Source organism: Sturnira hondurensis, unplaced genomic scaffold, assembly GCF_014824575.4.
Source record: "Sturnira hondurensis isolate 20B ecotype Veracruz unplaced genomic scaffold, ASM1482457v3 Scaffold0017394, whole genome shotgun sequence".
Taxonomy (NCBI): Eukaryota; Metazoa; Chordata; class Mammalia; order Chiroptera; family Phyllostomidae; genus Sturnira; species Sturnira hondurensis.
The window spans coordinates 8,561,248-8,575,722 of record NW_028090025.1 but is presented as its reverse complement, the minus strand read 5'-3'; the positions used below and the strand labels follow the sequence as shown (position 1 = coordinate 8,575,722).

At 51.5% G+C, this 14,475-nt stretch overlaps 1 protein-coding gene and 1 pseudogene across 6 annotated transcripts in view; both read right to left on the bottom strand.

The window, feature by feature from the left end:
* The window catches only part of ABCC6 (ATP binding cassette subfamily C member 6), a 48,934-nt gene that overhangs the window by 25,989 nt on the left and 8,470 nt on the right, over window positions 1-14,475 (bottom strand). For all 6 annotated transcript variants that reach the window (XM_037067657.1, XM_037067652.1, XM_037067653.1 and 3 more), the window contains 5 exons: window positions 13,415-13,546; window positions 8,622-8,831; window positions 7,718-7,895; window positions 4,592-4,753; window positions 1,366-1,458 (listed from right to left, as the gene is read on the bottom strand). In XM_037067657.1, the coding sequence (XP_036923552.1) occupies window positions 1,366-1,458; window positions 4,592-4,753; window positions 7,718-7,895; window positions 8,622-8,831; window positions 13,415-13,546 (775 nt within the window). The remainder of the gene's footprint in view (window positions 1-1,365; window positions 1,459-4,591; window positions 4,754-7,717; window positions 7,896-8,621; window positions 8,832-13,414; window positions 13,547-14,475) is intronic.
* LOC119002086 (uncharacterized) lies at window positions 2,975-3,053 on the bottom strand (annotated as a pseudogene).

Genomic DNA, 14,475 nt, shown 5'->3' with positions numbered 1-14,475 from the left:
CTTTGTCCCCTCTCCTGCCTTCATCACAGGAGATGATGCACCATAAGATAGGGAGGCCCCCAATGCACCGGAAACAGAGGCAGGGCCCTGACCCAGCTGAACGTGGTGCCATCAGGAAGGCTTCCTGGAGGTGGGGTGATACATGAGCTAGGTCAGACATGTGGAGGTGTCGAGCACACGGAGAATGGTATGGGGTGGGCAGGGGACGATGGGGGGACAGCATGACTCAGAGGACATCCAGTGTGGTCAGAGGAGGATGTGTGCGGGGAATGAAAAACAGAAGTGGCCTGGATCGTGGTGGGACATGGAAGCCAGGCAGAGGAGTTGGGGCCCCTCTGTTGCACCCTTGAGGGGCATCGTCAGAGGGGTGGCTGTGCAGACAGCATCTTAGAGGCCAGACCGGAGGCTGGAGAAACAGTCTATATGGACCCCCCTTCCCTCCCACCCAAATGTTTATTGAGCACTGTCCAGGACAAGCAGTGTTCTGAAAAGCTGAGGCTGCTTCCACAAGCATTTCCTACTCCTGGGATGCTCTCAATCTAACAACAGAGAAACCTGTGGAAGAACTAGGTGTGTCCTATGACAGGTTAGCGGGTGAAAGCCCTGCGGAACGAAGCAGCACAGGCCGAGGAGCCCAGCTGCCGGAGGTGGAGGGGAGGCCTTGCTGGGCTGTAACCAGAGATGGGAGCACAGGAGAGGCTGCCCAGACTTCGGGGAAGGGGAGTTGGGGAGACCTGACGTCTGGGGGGTAAGGGTGATCCAGGCAGAGGGGACAGCCGGCACAAAGCCCCTGTGGTGGGAGCTGGGCCGGTTTGAGGACCCCAGGGAGGGCAGCTGGGGCATGGAGTGAGCAAGTAGGAGGTGAGGAGGCCACGTCATGGTGGGCAGGTGGCCATGGCGGAGTCTCGGCTTTGACTCCGAGGGAAATGGGGCGGAGGCGCCGTTTTGTTTTCCCAGGTGCCCCCTGGCTGTTGTGTGGAGAGGCCTGGGTGGGGGCAAGGACAGAAGTGGGGACTTAGCTGGGGGTCCCTGCTAGGACCCTGGTGAGAGACAGGGGGTTTGGAGGGCCCGGGGTAAGAAGGAGAACACTCTGGAAACAATTTGAAGGTGAGGCCAATCAAATTAGCTGACTCATGAGACGTGAGAAAATTAGAGGCATCAATACCGACCCCTACTTATTCTGTGGCCTGAATGCTGCAGGGACAGAGCTGCCATCTGCTGAGAGGGGGCCGTGGGACCACCCACCCGAGCGACTAAAAAGGCTCACACCACTGCCGGCCTAGCCAGGCTTGCACCACCTCCTTCCCACCTCCCTGCAGGCTCTTCCCCCATTTCCCCAGGTGTCCCTTCTGGCAGATGCCAAACCTGATGGTGGTTCCTCTTCTTGGTGATGAAGAAATTCAGAGGGAGGAGGCTCAGGAAGACAGCGATAGCCGTGAGGGCAGAGGGCCCTAGAAGCTGGAGACAGAGGGGAGGGTGTCATGAGATACCCAGAGACACTGGGGGCGTGGGTCAGGACCAGGGGTTGAGGTTGGGGTCAGGGGTTCAGACTCGGTTCCGAAGGCGAGGAGGTGTCAGGGAGTCTGCTGAGGGCAGCCACCAGGTCATGGAGACCAGGACTCGCGGGGAAGACACCTAGAAGGAGACGCCTCCCGCCTTAGGGAGTGGAAATGACACACTTCACACAACACGGGGTGTATACTCAGCACAGGATGTGCATCTGGGCGGGCGGGACAAGGGAGGTGTGCCTGGTCAGCGTGGTGAGGTCAGATGGCTGGATTCAGGACCCGGGTTCAAATCCTGCCTGACTCTGACACTCACTCATGTGGCCTTGGGCAAGTGACTTCCCCAGGGAAACGAAGCCGCAGTTTCCTCAGCTGTTAAGTGGAACGAGAGCTGTCCCCACAGCCCAAGGTGAGTGCTCACGTCAGACCTCCCACCCTCACCTAGGGTGCAAGGGTTAGCAAATGGACACACAGGACACCTGCCCTGTTAAATTAGGATTTCAGGTGAACAGTAAGTTTTCAGTATAAGTATGTCCCCTGGACACTGGGACATACTTACACTAAGGAATTATTAAATGTATCTTAAATTCGTATTTAACTGGACACCCTGTATTGTCTGGCAGACCCCTCAGCTTTGGGACTTTGGGACAGTTGTGTTTCCTCTCAGCTCTGCTTTCTTTATACGGAAAATGTGGCCCTGGCTGGTGTGGCTCAGTGGTTTGGGCTTTGGCCTGTGAACCAAAGTGTTGTGTTGCCAGTTTGATTCCCAGTCAGGGCACATGTCTGGGTTACAGGCAAGGTCCCTAGTGCGGGGCGTGCAAAAGGCAACCAATCCATGTACCTCTTGCACATTGATGTTTCTCTCCCTCTCTTTCTCCCTCCTTTACTCTCTCTCAAAAAGTAAGTAAACAAAACCTTAAAACTAAAAGAAAATGTGGAGGTAAGGGGTAGAAAAAATGATTTTTAAGTGTCTGTGGCTTTGTGAGATTCCTACTGAGGTAATTTTGGCCCATGCTCTAGAAGCCTCACCCTCTCTCCAGTCTGTGGACTTTGGTTTCTTCTATTAGCCAAGAACAATTTTTGAAATTTCCCTGAGTACCCCGGAAGCCAGTTTGTTCCATTTATATAGCAATAGTGCCACTCAGTGGTAGAATAGAGAAATGCCCAGAAGGCAAATACCAGCCATCTTGACAGTCAAGGTTCTGAAGATATTCAAAGATATGTTGGTAGAAGGTTAAATGTTACAAATGCTAACTATAGCAATGTCATTGGCATTTTAATATGGGTTGCCTCGAATCTATAAATTGCTTTGGGTAGTATGGACATTTTGATGATGCTAATTCTTCTGGTCCATGAACACGGTGTATGCTTCCATTTATTTGTGTGTCTTCCTTGATTTCTTCAGTGTCGTGTCGTTCTCTGAGTACAGGTCTTTTACTTCCTTGGTTAGGTTTATTCCTAGATACTTTATTTGTCTTGTTGCTCTACAGGTTCAGAGAAACTTCTCTAGTCATGAACTATAGAAATGATCCCTGAAAGTACAAGCCTCTAACTATAGCAACCTCGACGCCCACCTCTCGTTAACCCGGGTCTCAAGGTGATCCTCTGGTGGTAGGAACCAGAGGCCAGGAAAGTGAGGGTGTGCTGTCTGCAGACTCACTCGGGTCATGGGTCGGCCCATGCAATTGCCCTGCATTTTTCCATGTCCATCCCCCCCCCCCCTGCATCAGAAGAGCTATGTACTACACGTTAGCAACCGCGTAGTGGTTGAAGTGCCCTATGTGGACTTGCTGAGCGCTGATTGTAGGCCAGGCCCCGGGATACAAAGTACCGAGTCAGAAAGTTTCTCTCCCCCTGCCCTGCAGGCGTGAGGAAGCAGCAGCAGAGGGCCAGGGATGACGCCACCGTGCAGTGGGGGGCACTTGGGAGCATTCCGCACTCACTCGCAATCAGTAGGCCGCCGATACCTCCGCCTGGGGGCTTTTGAGCCACGGCGCCTAGGCCAGGTCCCTCCACCTGCTTTTGGACAGCCCGGAAGCTGTACCAAAAATTGTAGTGGTTTTTTACATTTTTAAAAGGTTGAAGAAAATTTTTAAAAGAAGACTACTTGAGGGCACATGAATATTATGCAAATTTCAAGTTTCAGTGTTCATAAATTGTTCCAGTGGAACGCACCACCTTGTCTACCTGCTTAGTGTTGTGTGTGGCTGCTTTTGCATTAGAAGGGCAGGGTTGAATAGTTTTGAGAGAGAGCATATGGCCCCAACGTCTAAAATATTGACGACTGGTCCTTTACAGAAAAGTGCGTGAACCTTGCACCTGCACCTGCAGCAGAGCTGGAGCGAGGTCTTCCGATGAACTGCCCCGCCTCGGCGCACAATGAATAATACCAGCAAAAGCATACAGAGCACTGCTGTGTGCCAGACACTGTTGTCAGTGGGCACACGTGTCAGCTCACCGAGCACCTCAACATCAAGGGTGGGGACACTGTAGTCAGGTATGGGTCTCACCTTAGAGACGAGGAAACGGCACGGACCAGCTGTTACTTGGACAAGGCTTTGGAGCTAGCAAGTCGTGACAGCAGGGTGTGAGCCCAGGTAGTCCCACTCCAAAGTCTGTGATTTTAATGTAAAAAGGAAAAGGTCCTGTGCCATAAACTAGATGAATGGAAGTCAGAAAAAACTGGTTTGGCTTTTGTTTTTTGCCACATGGCCACTTCATGCTTTTCGAACACTAGGGAGCCAGTTCTTTCCCCTGAGATGTTTTGTCTTTTTGGTCGGTGGTTCTGGGGCCCCAGCGTTACGGGCTTAATCTGTCTCCTTGGTACCCCGAGAGCAGAGGGTACCCAAGGCCTCATTGTCCTCATTATCATCCACATTTTACAGATGAAGAGACTGGAGCCCAGAGAGAAAGAGCGTCCTGCCCAAGGTCACGTGAAGGCCATCCTTGTCTAAGACTTTGCCCATTACACCAGCAAACTGTGCAGACAGAGAAAGGCATAAGGGGAGAAGAGAACGAGGTGGAGGAGGAGGGGGACGAGGAGGTTAGAATTCAGCTCAAATCCCAGCGCCCTCTGCCCAGCACACCTGCCACAGATAAATGAAGCAGACCACAATCCAAACGAGCGGCAGCCACAGCCCGTTGAGGTTGAGGATGTTCTCGGTCAGCCTCGGCACATCCACAGACACCAGGTTGACCACGTCCCCCATGGCAGTGGTCTTTTTGGAGCCGCTGGACAGAGCCAGGACCTGGGTAGAACAGGAGGAACGACACCTGAATCTGCGGGAAGATCCGGGCAACGGGGGTGGGGAGGGCAGGGAGGCCCAAGGCGCAGAGGGGGGCGAGAGCACAGCCGCACTGTCCTAGCAGAAGGAGGGGGGCTTCTTTACCCCCCTGAGCCTCAGTCATCTTGAAAGTGGGTTAACGAACATCCCCTCAGCCGAAATCCCGAGGCCTTTGTGAGAATCCGGGGAGATGACAAAAATGAAAATACTCTGAAATCCCAAAGCACTGGAGCAATAATCGCCAATCACATAATACGTGAAAACCTTGGGCTTGTGATGACAGTTAGTGGTGGCCATGTGCCAACAGCCCGTGTCACAGGCACTGTGTTTGATAAATGGTGTCGTCATTTTCTGTGACGAGCACAGCACATGGCTGCAGGGAGCAGGCGCTGCCCTATTTCACTCGATTTAAAACACCGTGAATAAAACCTTCTCTATTTTTGCATCATTAAAGAAAGATATCCATGCCAATTAAATGAAGACAGAATGCATCTTGATTTCAGAAGTGTTAAAAAACTGAGACTAGAATCAGTCAGCTGCAGAATTACGAACCCGTTTTACAGCTAAGGAAACTGAGATTCGGAGGGCTTGTACTGGGCTGACCAAAAAAGTTCATTTATTTTTTTTTCTGTGCAATGGCTCTAGCAGGGCTTGGTTGTCTTTAACTCAGTCAAAACGATTTTGTTGGAATGTATTGTGAGAGCTGTCATATCAGCGTGCATTTTAAAAAATCATCAAAATGAGTGAATTTTTGTGCAGCCATTTTGATATCGAAGAGGGAAGAAGATACCCAACATGTTTGGTATGTTATGCCTTCTTATTTCAAGAAAAGTGAAAATGCAACTAAAATGCAAAAAATAAAAAAGATTTGTGCAGTGTATGCAGAAGGTGCCGTGACCAACTGAGTGTGTCAAAAGTGGTTGGCAGAGTTCCTTGGCACTACTGACATTCTGGCCAAATAACTCTGTGCCGTGGGGCTGTCTCATGCACTGGAGGGTGGTTAGCCGCTCCCCTGGCCTCTGCCCACAAGAAGCCAACAGCAGGAGAGAGGCGACATACTCAGAATATCTAAGTCGATAAAGTGACTTGGTGACAAATGGGAAATAGGTCTGTTATTTTACAGAAAAAACCCGAAAAGACATTTTTGGCCAACCCAACGAATGACTCGCGCAGGACTGGAATCGAGGACGCCTAAGGCATGCCCTAGCCCCAACGGGTGTTAGGTGGCCCTTGGAGGCATTTGATGTGTCTCTCAAGTACCCACCTGGTTCTCTGCCAGCCCCGAATCTGCCCTAACCCTCGGTCCCCGGAGGGACCTTTCCCAGCCTGTTGAGTGCTGAGTTTGACTTGCAGTCCTCTGTCTGCTGAGTGTAAGGGGACAAATGAGGGGGTGAAGGAAGAAGCCCAACTAAACGAGTGTAGAAATTCCCCAAGAAATCCCTGAATCTCTGTGCCGCACCTGAGCTGAGAGCTGAGAGCACAGTTGTGGACACAGAGGCCGGGGGCTTGCTCCCCAGGGAGTGGGGTTTGAGTGGGGGACCAAATTAAATGCAGACTTACATAGCTCATTCTTAAATGACAGTTATGACGAGTGCCATGAAGAAGTCATTTAAAATATGGGGCTTATTATTCAGAGAAAGCAAGCCCCACAGACCAGGAGATGGCTGTCATTGACAGGAGAGCTTTTATACTCATAAATCTCAACAGGGGAGGGGGGGCACTCCTGCCCAGAGGGGCCAGTCAGGCACACACCAGGGTTGGGCAGAGGGAGGCTCGGGAAGCTGGGAGCAAAAGCCTGGATTGTGGTGGCCTTCACGGAAAAGAAGGCCGGGCAGGATTAGGTTGGCTTCTTTCAATACTTCCAGCTGGCTCTTGGGCATGGGAGCTGTCTCTAGTTGTCTGGCCCTGGAGTGATTAGGGCGGGGTGGCGTGGATAGTGGAACAGAATGTGAGAACCCTGTACATGGTGGGTGGGGGTGAGGGGTGGGTTCTGGATTGAGCGGTGTGCGTACGAAAGGTATGCTCTCAGGTGAGTCATTTACTGTCTCTAGGAATTGGCTAGCCAGGGAAGCATGGTCCCTCCCTCCTGGGTCAGTAAAGTCCCAGATGTCAAAACACAAGCTGTGTAAAATAAGAAGACAGTTCACAGAGAAGCAGCCCAGAGAGGACAGTGAGGAGCCTGACCTCATAAGGGTGCTAGTGGGAGGAGCGATGCCCTCAGGCCATCGTCCAACCAGCTTCAACTCAACAGGTGGACTCACAGGACGGAGCAAGACACACAGACAAAGCTCCAGTGTGCTCAGGGGACCGGGGCCCAAAACACAGCGGGCGGGCGGGGCAGCAAAGGGAGCCATTCTCGAGGCCACTGCGGACCTGCTCCCTTGATAGCTCTGGTGTGAGAGGAGACTCACAGGGGACAGAGCCACCCTGGCTTGGATGCTGCAGACCCAATGGAGCCAATGTCTCCTATGGCAACAGTCCCATGGGTTTCCCTTCCAGGGCTCCCCAAGGGGATGAGTCCCAACACAGGGAGGAGCCCAAAGCTCTGGCTCCCACTAGATATTCCCAGTTCCCTGATAGAACTTCCAGTCCAGAGGCAGTTTTCCAATGGGTCAGGGGACATTTTTACCACGAGCAGTGTTGCCTGGTAACGTAGCTGACAGTCCACTTTTATCTGGTTTCTGCACAGCCCAAAGGTTAGTTCTTTCTCCTCATGGGGGTGTGTAGGAGCTGACTACATGCAGGACTGTGAGGAGAGTATCCAGGCAGTGGGAACAGCATGTGCACAGGGCCTGAGGTAAGGGGTGCTGGATGAGTTTGGGGAGGGCACAGGTGAGCAAGAAAGACCCTGCCTGACCAGAGCATTTGCATGTAAACCGGGACGGGGTGGAGAGAAGGGAAAAGCCCACACCTGTCCCTGGGGCTCACCTTCCGGTAGACCAGGCCGGTGATGGCCGTTCGCAGCCTTATCTGCAGCACCTTGAGTCTGTACATGTGCTGCTGCTCGAACAGCGTCTGCAGGCAGGCGGCGATGAACATCAGCACCGTGATCAGGTAGCCCTTCCAGGCCGGAGCCGTGGGATTGCCGATAAACTCCAGGAAAAGGCTTGTAGAAGAGGAAGGGAGGAGAAGGTACAGCTCATGAGAGAAGGTGCCTGAGATGTTGTCCTTGCCCAAACCTGGCTCAGTCTGGAGGACCAGCTGGTGTAGCAGACTTTCCCCCCCAAAATGACCATAATTATTTTCTTCCCTGTCCATGCTCATTTTCAAAGTGACCTGCAGCCACACTGGTCAAGAGGTGATGTTCTTATCCCCTCCTGTTATGGGCTGAGTTGCACCCCACAAAAGTCTTAGGTTGAAGTCTGAACCCCCAGTACCTCAGAATGCAGCTGCATTTGGAGATGAGGTCCTTCAAGAGGCAAAGAAGTTAAAATAAGGCTGTTTGGGTGGGCCTTAATCCAATGTGACTGGTGTTTGTATAGAGGAAATTTGGACAGACAAGGAGACACTTGGTGTGCACGCTCACAAACCAAATTGCTGACCCACATTATCGTAAGTAAATTAGTGGTTTAAAGCCCCTCCTTTTGGGGGTGTTTTGTTACACAGCAAAAGCTAACTGATACAGTCAGGGTAGAGGTCGCCCATTTTCTTTTCCCCAAGGTCAGTCACTTTCTCATTTATGTTTGCCCTTGTCATGTCCTTTCTCCCACCATCCTGTTCCCTGAGCACCAGAGGTCGAGGCAGGGGCAGGGGAACAGAACCCCCGTTGGCCCTGGAAAGGCACCAGTATGGGACTACCGGTCTTAGCAAGGCACCCAAGGCTTGAACCCACCTGAGGAGCTTGGGGACAGTGAACCTGAAGACGTCACTGATGACGAGGCTGAGGGTCCCCAGGAGGAAGGTGGAGCGGGAGACCTGCCAGATGGCCCTCAGCAGCGGGCCCCTCCTGCTCTCTTTCTGCTGCAGGAAGGCCTGGGTCTCGGAGGCGTCCCCGCCGCGGTGGAGGCTTCCTTTCCTTTCCAGCGCTGCCCTCTTGGTGTGCCTTAGGGAAGAGGAGACACTGGTTTCATCAGCGTCTCAGGAGGAGACAGTCCTTGCAATAGACTGAACGCATTCCCCCAGATTTATGAGATGAAAACCTAACCCCCAATGCAATGGTATTTGGGGGTGTGGTGTTTTAAGAGATGACAAAGTCATGAGGGTGGACCACTCCTAAATGGGATTAGTGACCGTGTAAAAGCTGCTTTACTCCTTCGGCCACATAAGGACCCAGAGAAGGGACAGTGTCTATGAACCAGGAAGCGGGCCCTCACCAGACAACGAGTCTGCAGGTGCCTTGATCTTGGACTTTCCAGCCTCCAGAACTGTGGGAGATAGAGTTGTTGCTTATAAACCACTCTGTCTATGTGACTCTGTTATAGCTCCCAATGGACTAAGACAATCTTTTTAATATTCTCAGACGTGGCAGCTGAGCTGTGAGCAGCAACACCCAGTATTTCAGGGTTCATTCTCAACAAGGGGCGTGGGTGGGTGAGCATGCACCCAGCCTCGCCTCCCTACCTCTTCTTCCTCATCCCCCAGATCACCCATTTATGAGACAATTAGGCTGGGTAGGGGTGGGGCAGGCAGGAGGGGAGCCCCAAGCCCTCCTGAATGGTGATGGGTATGTACATGCTTTCAGCACCTACTATGTACCAGGCACTCCTTAGTCCTCCTAAGAACCTGGTGAGCCAGTTGTTACCCCATTTTACAGATGAGGGAACTGAGGCACAGGGGGTGAACCTGTCCAGGGACACGCAGCTGAGGAGTAAAAGAACCCAACTCTGCCTTCAGGCTCTTTTGTTCCGATGTGCAGCCCTCCCTTCTTCCAGCCTTCGTGTTGTTTGGAACGGGTTCAGAATCCTGCTGTTGCCCTAGCCCTAGCCCCTGGCCATTACCGGGGGCCACAGGGAGAGCCAGGGTGAGGGCGGATGAGGAGGGAGAAGCCAGAGGACCCCTCCTGGGACAGGAGGTCCCCCGCCATAGGGAGCAGCTGCTGACAGCAGGGTTGTTGCGTGGCCTGAGGCAGTCTGCTCCCCTCTCTGTGTCTCTGTGTCCTCGAGTGCGACAGGATGGAGCTGCTCTCATTGGTGTGCACCCTTCCTGTGAGCGTGCACACCAAGTGTCTCCTTGTCTGTCCAAATTTCCTCTATACAAACACCAGTCACATTGGATTAAGGCCCACCCAAACAGCCTTATTTTAACTTCTTTGCCTCTTGAAAGACCTCATCTCCAAATGCAGCTGCATTCTGAGGTACTGGGGGTTCAGACTTCAACCTAAGACTTTTGTGGGGTGCAACTCAGCCCATAACAGGAGGGGATAAGAACATCATGGAGCTGCTCTCAGGCCAGCCCTGACCACCCTTCCCCATGAGATCCCGTCACTGAATTATGTGCCTTCACATCCATGCTCACTCGCTCCAGCTCTCTCCTTTACTTACTTATTTTGTTAGAACTCCAGGTGGGGAGACTTTTTGCTTATATTTCCCGCAGCACCTAGTGGAGCTCCTGAAGGCAGTAGGCACTCAGTTAATACTTGCCAAATGATGGGGGAAATAGGTGTTAAGTTCTGTCCCATCCAGTTCTGACAGCTGGTGGGGTTATCATTAATGTCAATGCCAAGCCACAGAGCTGGGACTGGGACCAGGCATGGAGGTCAGCCCCTCACATGCACGATTGCGCTGACTCCTCTCAACCTGTCTGCCTGGCAGGTGTCACAGGCCCCCCACTTTACTTAAGACAAGACTAAGGCTCAGAGAGGTGGTAACACTGCCTGAGGTCACACAGCAAGGACAGCGCAGGGATTTGAGCCCAGCTCTCCATTCATGGTTCACACAGTGCCTCTCTGTGGCCTTCACCACCCAGCAAAAAAAAAAAAAAAAAAAAAGCTNGCCTTCATCACCCAGAAAAAAAAAAAAAAAAAAAGCTTGGTGAGTGTGGGTGGCCAGATTCTCACTGACAAGGTCAAAGGTCTTGCCCCTCATCCCTGGCCTGTTGTTTGGCTTGTTGTTTGCTTTGGTGTCTCAGAGGGCTGTGGTCTGGTCTTTGTCACTGAGCTGTATATGGCCTGCCGCTCACAAACATTTTTGTATTTGGGTCTTGAAAACCCAAAGGATGTCACCTCCTTGCAGAGGCCAGCCCTGACCGCCCTTCCCCATGAGATCCCGTCACTGAATTATTTGCCTTCACATCCATGCTCACTCGCTCCAGCTCTCTCCTTTACTTACTTATTTTGTTAGAACTCCAGGTGGGGAGACTTTTTGCTTATATTTCCCGCAGCACCTAGTGAAACTCTTGAAGGCAGCAGGCACTCAGTTAATACTTGCCAAATGATGGGGGAAATAGGTGTTATGTGGGCAAAGGGCCTAACAGGAGTGCCTGGTGCATAGTGTCATGAAGATTGGTGGAAGGAAGCGAGCAAGCAAGCAACTTGGTTTGGTGGACTGAAGCTGGCTTTGGAGCCAGAAGACCGAGGCTCAACTGCCAGCTCTGTCCCCTCCCCTCGGAGCCTCGGTGTTTCCATCTGTCAAATGGGGCTGGTGAAGAGGTGACTGCGAGGGCTTCTTTTCAGCTGGATGCATTGCTTGGTTCTGTTCTGGCTGCCGGCCTCAGAACTCTCAGTCACTGAGCTCAGCCTGTAGGCTCTGTAGCAAATGTTCTCCTTTCCAGCGGGTTTCACTTTTCTTCCAGACAAGTCTCTAGATTGGTGTCTAATCTTTCTTCTCTGGATCACAGGCCTTTTGTGCAGGACTTGCCTGTGACCGCAGGGTGAGGCAGGGGTGTGAGTGAGCGGCCAGGTATAGCTTGGGGGATACAAAAGGGAGTGGTGGAGGCTGTGGCAAGCTGGCAAGCATCTGCCCTGTCCAATGGGGCAGCTGCCACCCAGGTCCATTCTCCCGTTGCCCGGTGGGGGGCTGTGACCCAGCATTCCCAGTCTACATGAAGAGAAATCAGAATTCCAGATTTTTAAGTGATATCTCCAGGTTTTCAATGTTGGCGACTTATTAAAAACAAAAACAAAACAAAAAATTCCAAAGAAAAAGAAGAGCATTACACCATGTGGGCCAAGCATACCTTGGGAACCTGAGCTCTCAGGATGACATCCTCTCCCTTCCTCCCAAAGTTGCAAAATAAAGATATTTCAGAAACAGAAGCAACGTTCCCTGTGTGAATAATCAGTCATCTCAGAAAACGATTGAGCTGGACCTATGTATAACCGTGCCTTCCTCCTTTCTTTCTGTCCACTGTCCGTGGATCCTCAGTCTCCTCTGAAAAGCACCTTTCCATCCACTAGCTCCAGTGTTCTCACGCCGGCAGGGGAACCCAGAGCTGGAAGGCAGTGGGTGAGACCTCCAGGGCTTTGCTGAATGAATTTCGCCACTCAAACGTCACTAAAAGTGGAGGGGAAGCTCAACAAGATATGTCTGGGATGAGAGAGGGCTGCTGTTTTGATTTGCTCCTATTACCCTTTTTGAAGCAACACACCCCCTTGCCTGGGGGGTAGCCCCTCCTCTACCCTCTCCTCTCTGTGTGACTCTGAAGGAACCAATCATGGGGCTTGGCCCCTGGCTGTGGGAGTGGCCCCTGATAGGCACATGACTTGAACCAACCAATCAGGGATTTTCCTTGGAATTTTCTGTCTGGAGCTAGGCGTGGGACAGACCAATACACAGATAACAGCTGAGTTCAGGGATGGAGGGAAAAGATTTGGACACCATGTGAATCCCTGGATCCAGCCAGACTCAACTATGTGAGCCAATAGACTCTCACTCTGTGTCTGTCTCTCACTTCTGCTAATCTGTGGGATTCAGCCATCTGCAGCTACCACCACAAAATCCTAGAGTTTGCAGGGGGACCTTGTAACTATTCCCACAGAGCTAAGTTACTTTCATCTGTCCCCTGAGACATCAAGGTCCAGCGAGGTCAAGTGACTTGTCCAAAATCATCAACTACTTGATAGTAAGTCTGCATTTGACCCCAGGTTTAATTAACGTTGTCTGCTCATTTCTCTAGAACAAAGGTTCTCAAACTGGCTCTTCAGGCTGCAGGGGCCCCACAGAAATTTCCAGAGATGCCACAGAGGGCAAACGAGAGGCAGAGTGGACAGGACTGGAAAGAACATGAAATCCTCTGGGTAAGTGGTTTTGCTCGAGCTTTTGCCATTTTGGAGGAATTCACTAAGTTCTTTTTGAAATCATCTTCTTATCATCTCCCGTAAGTTATGAGTTAATGACATGCCCATTGAACAGGTAAGAAAACCAAGGTCCAGGAAGCTGATCACTCAGGTGACATAATAAGTGACCCACCACTAAACTCTGCTCTCCCCACCTTAAAATATCCCGTCTGTTTCCTGCCTGCCAGTTCACCACGCGAGCTTCCTGCTGAGGATCTGGTGGAGCTGCCCCTTTGTCCATCTCCGTTGGAAACCCGCAAAGCACTCTGGGAGGAAATATACCTTGAGCCTGACCAGTTGATGCTTAGTGAGATCAGCTGGCGAGAAGGGGACTGTGGTGGTGGAGCCCAGGGTAGGGATGGAGGTTGTGTTTGGGCTGTGGCTGAGCTCTCTCTCCACTTCCACACACTCACCGCTGGGCTGCGCTGCGGTTCCTTGTCCATGCCCTTTCCAGCTGGGAAACGAGTTCTTCTGAGGAGTTCTCTCTCCCAAGTGACCACAGGTCTTTTGGTCCCAGTGGCCTCTTGTAGCCCCTCCAGACCAGCCTGTAAAAGAGGGTCACCAGGGCAAGCTCCTTCTGCCTTCTGCCCCTTCAAGAAAGTCCTGGTCTGGTAGCTGTGTGACCCTGGGCAAGTTGCTTTACCCCTCGGCATCTCTGCTGGCCCCTTGGTAAAATGAAAGCCATTAACTGTACCTAATATTTGCCAGGCACTTTTCAGTTTATGAAGGTCATGTCATTTAATTCTCACATGAGCCTACATGATAGATTACTATTGGCCCATTTTACAGATGAGGCAGCACAGGCTCAGACAGATTAAGTGATTTAACCAAGGGATGTCCTGTGTAGAAGGGCAAATAAACCTCCCTAGGACTCAGAAGTCCAGAATTAAAAACTATTGCTGAGGAGCCCTGGCTGGTGTGGCTCAGTGGGTTGGCTGTTGCCCAGCAGAGTGAAAGGCTGCAGGTTCAGTCCCTGGTCAGGGCATGTGTGGGAGGTGGCTGGTCAATGTTTGATGTTGACCTCTCACACACTGATGTTTCTCCCTCTCTCGCTCTCTTTTCCTCTCTCTCCCTCCCTCCCTTCCCCTGTCTCTAAAATAAGAATCAATAAGCAAACATGTCATTGTGGGAGATTTTTTTAAAATTAAAATGAAAACTACCACTGTTGAAAAAACCTGAACTCTTCTTTCCATGTTAAATGTTCCCACTCTCCTCCTCACTCACTGCTTCAGCCACCTGGCCTCAGGACCTTTGCACATGCATGCCACTCTGCTCAAAACTCTTCCTACATTCCTCACCTGGTCACTTTTCACTTGTCCTTTACCTTGGCTTAGGCAGGATTTCTTTAGAAGCCTACCTGATGATGCCCCATCCAGGCAGATTTCCCCATTATAAGACCCCATAATTCCTTGAGCTTTTTTCTTTATAATGCTTGTTGCAATTATGATTGTTTACTTTTTCAGTCTGATTATTT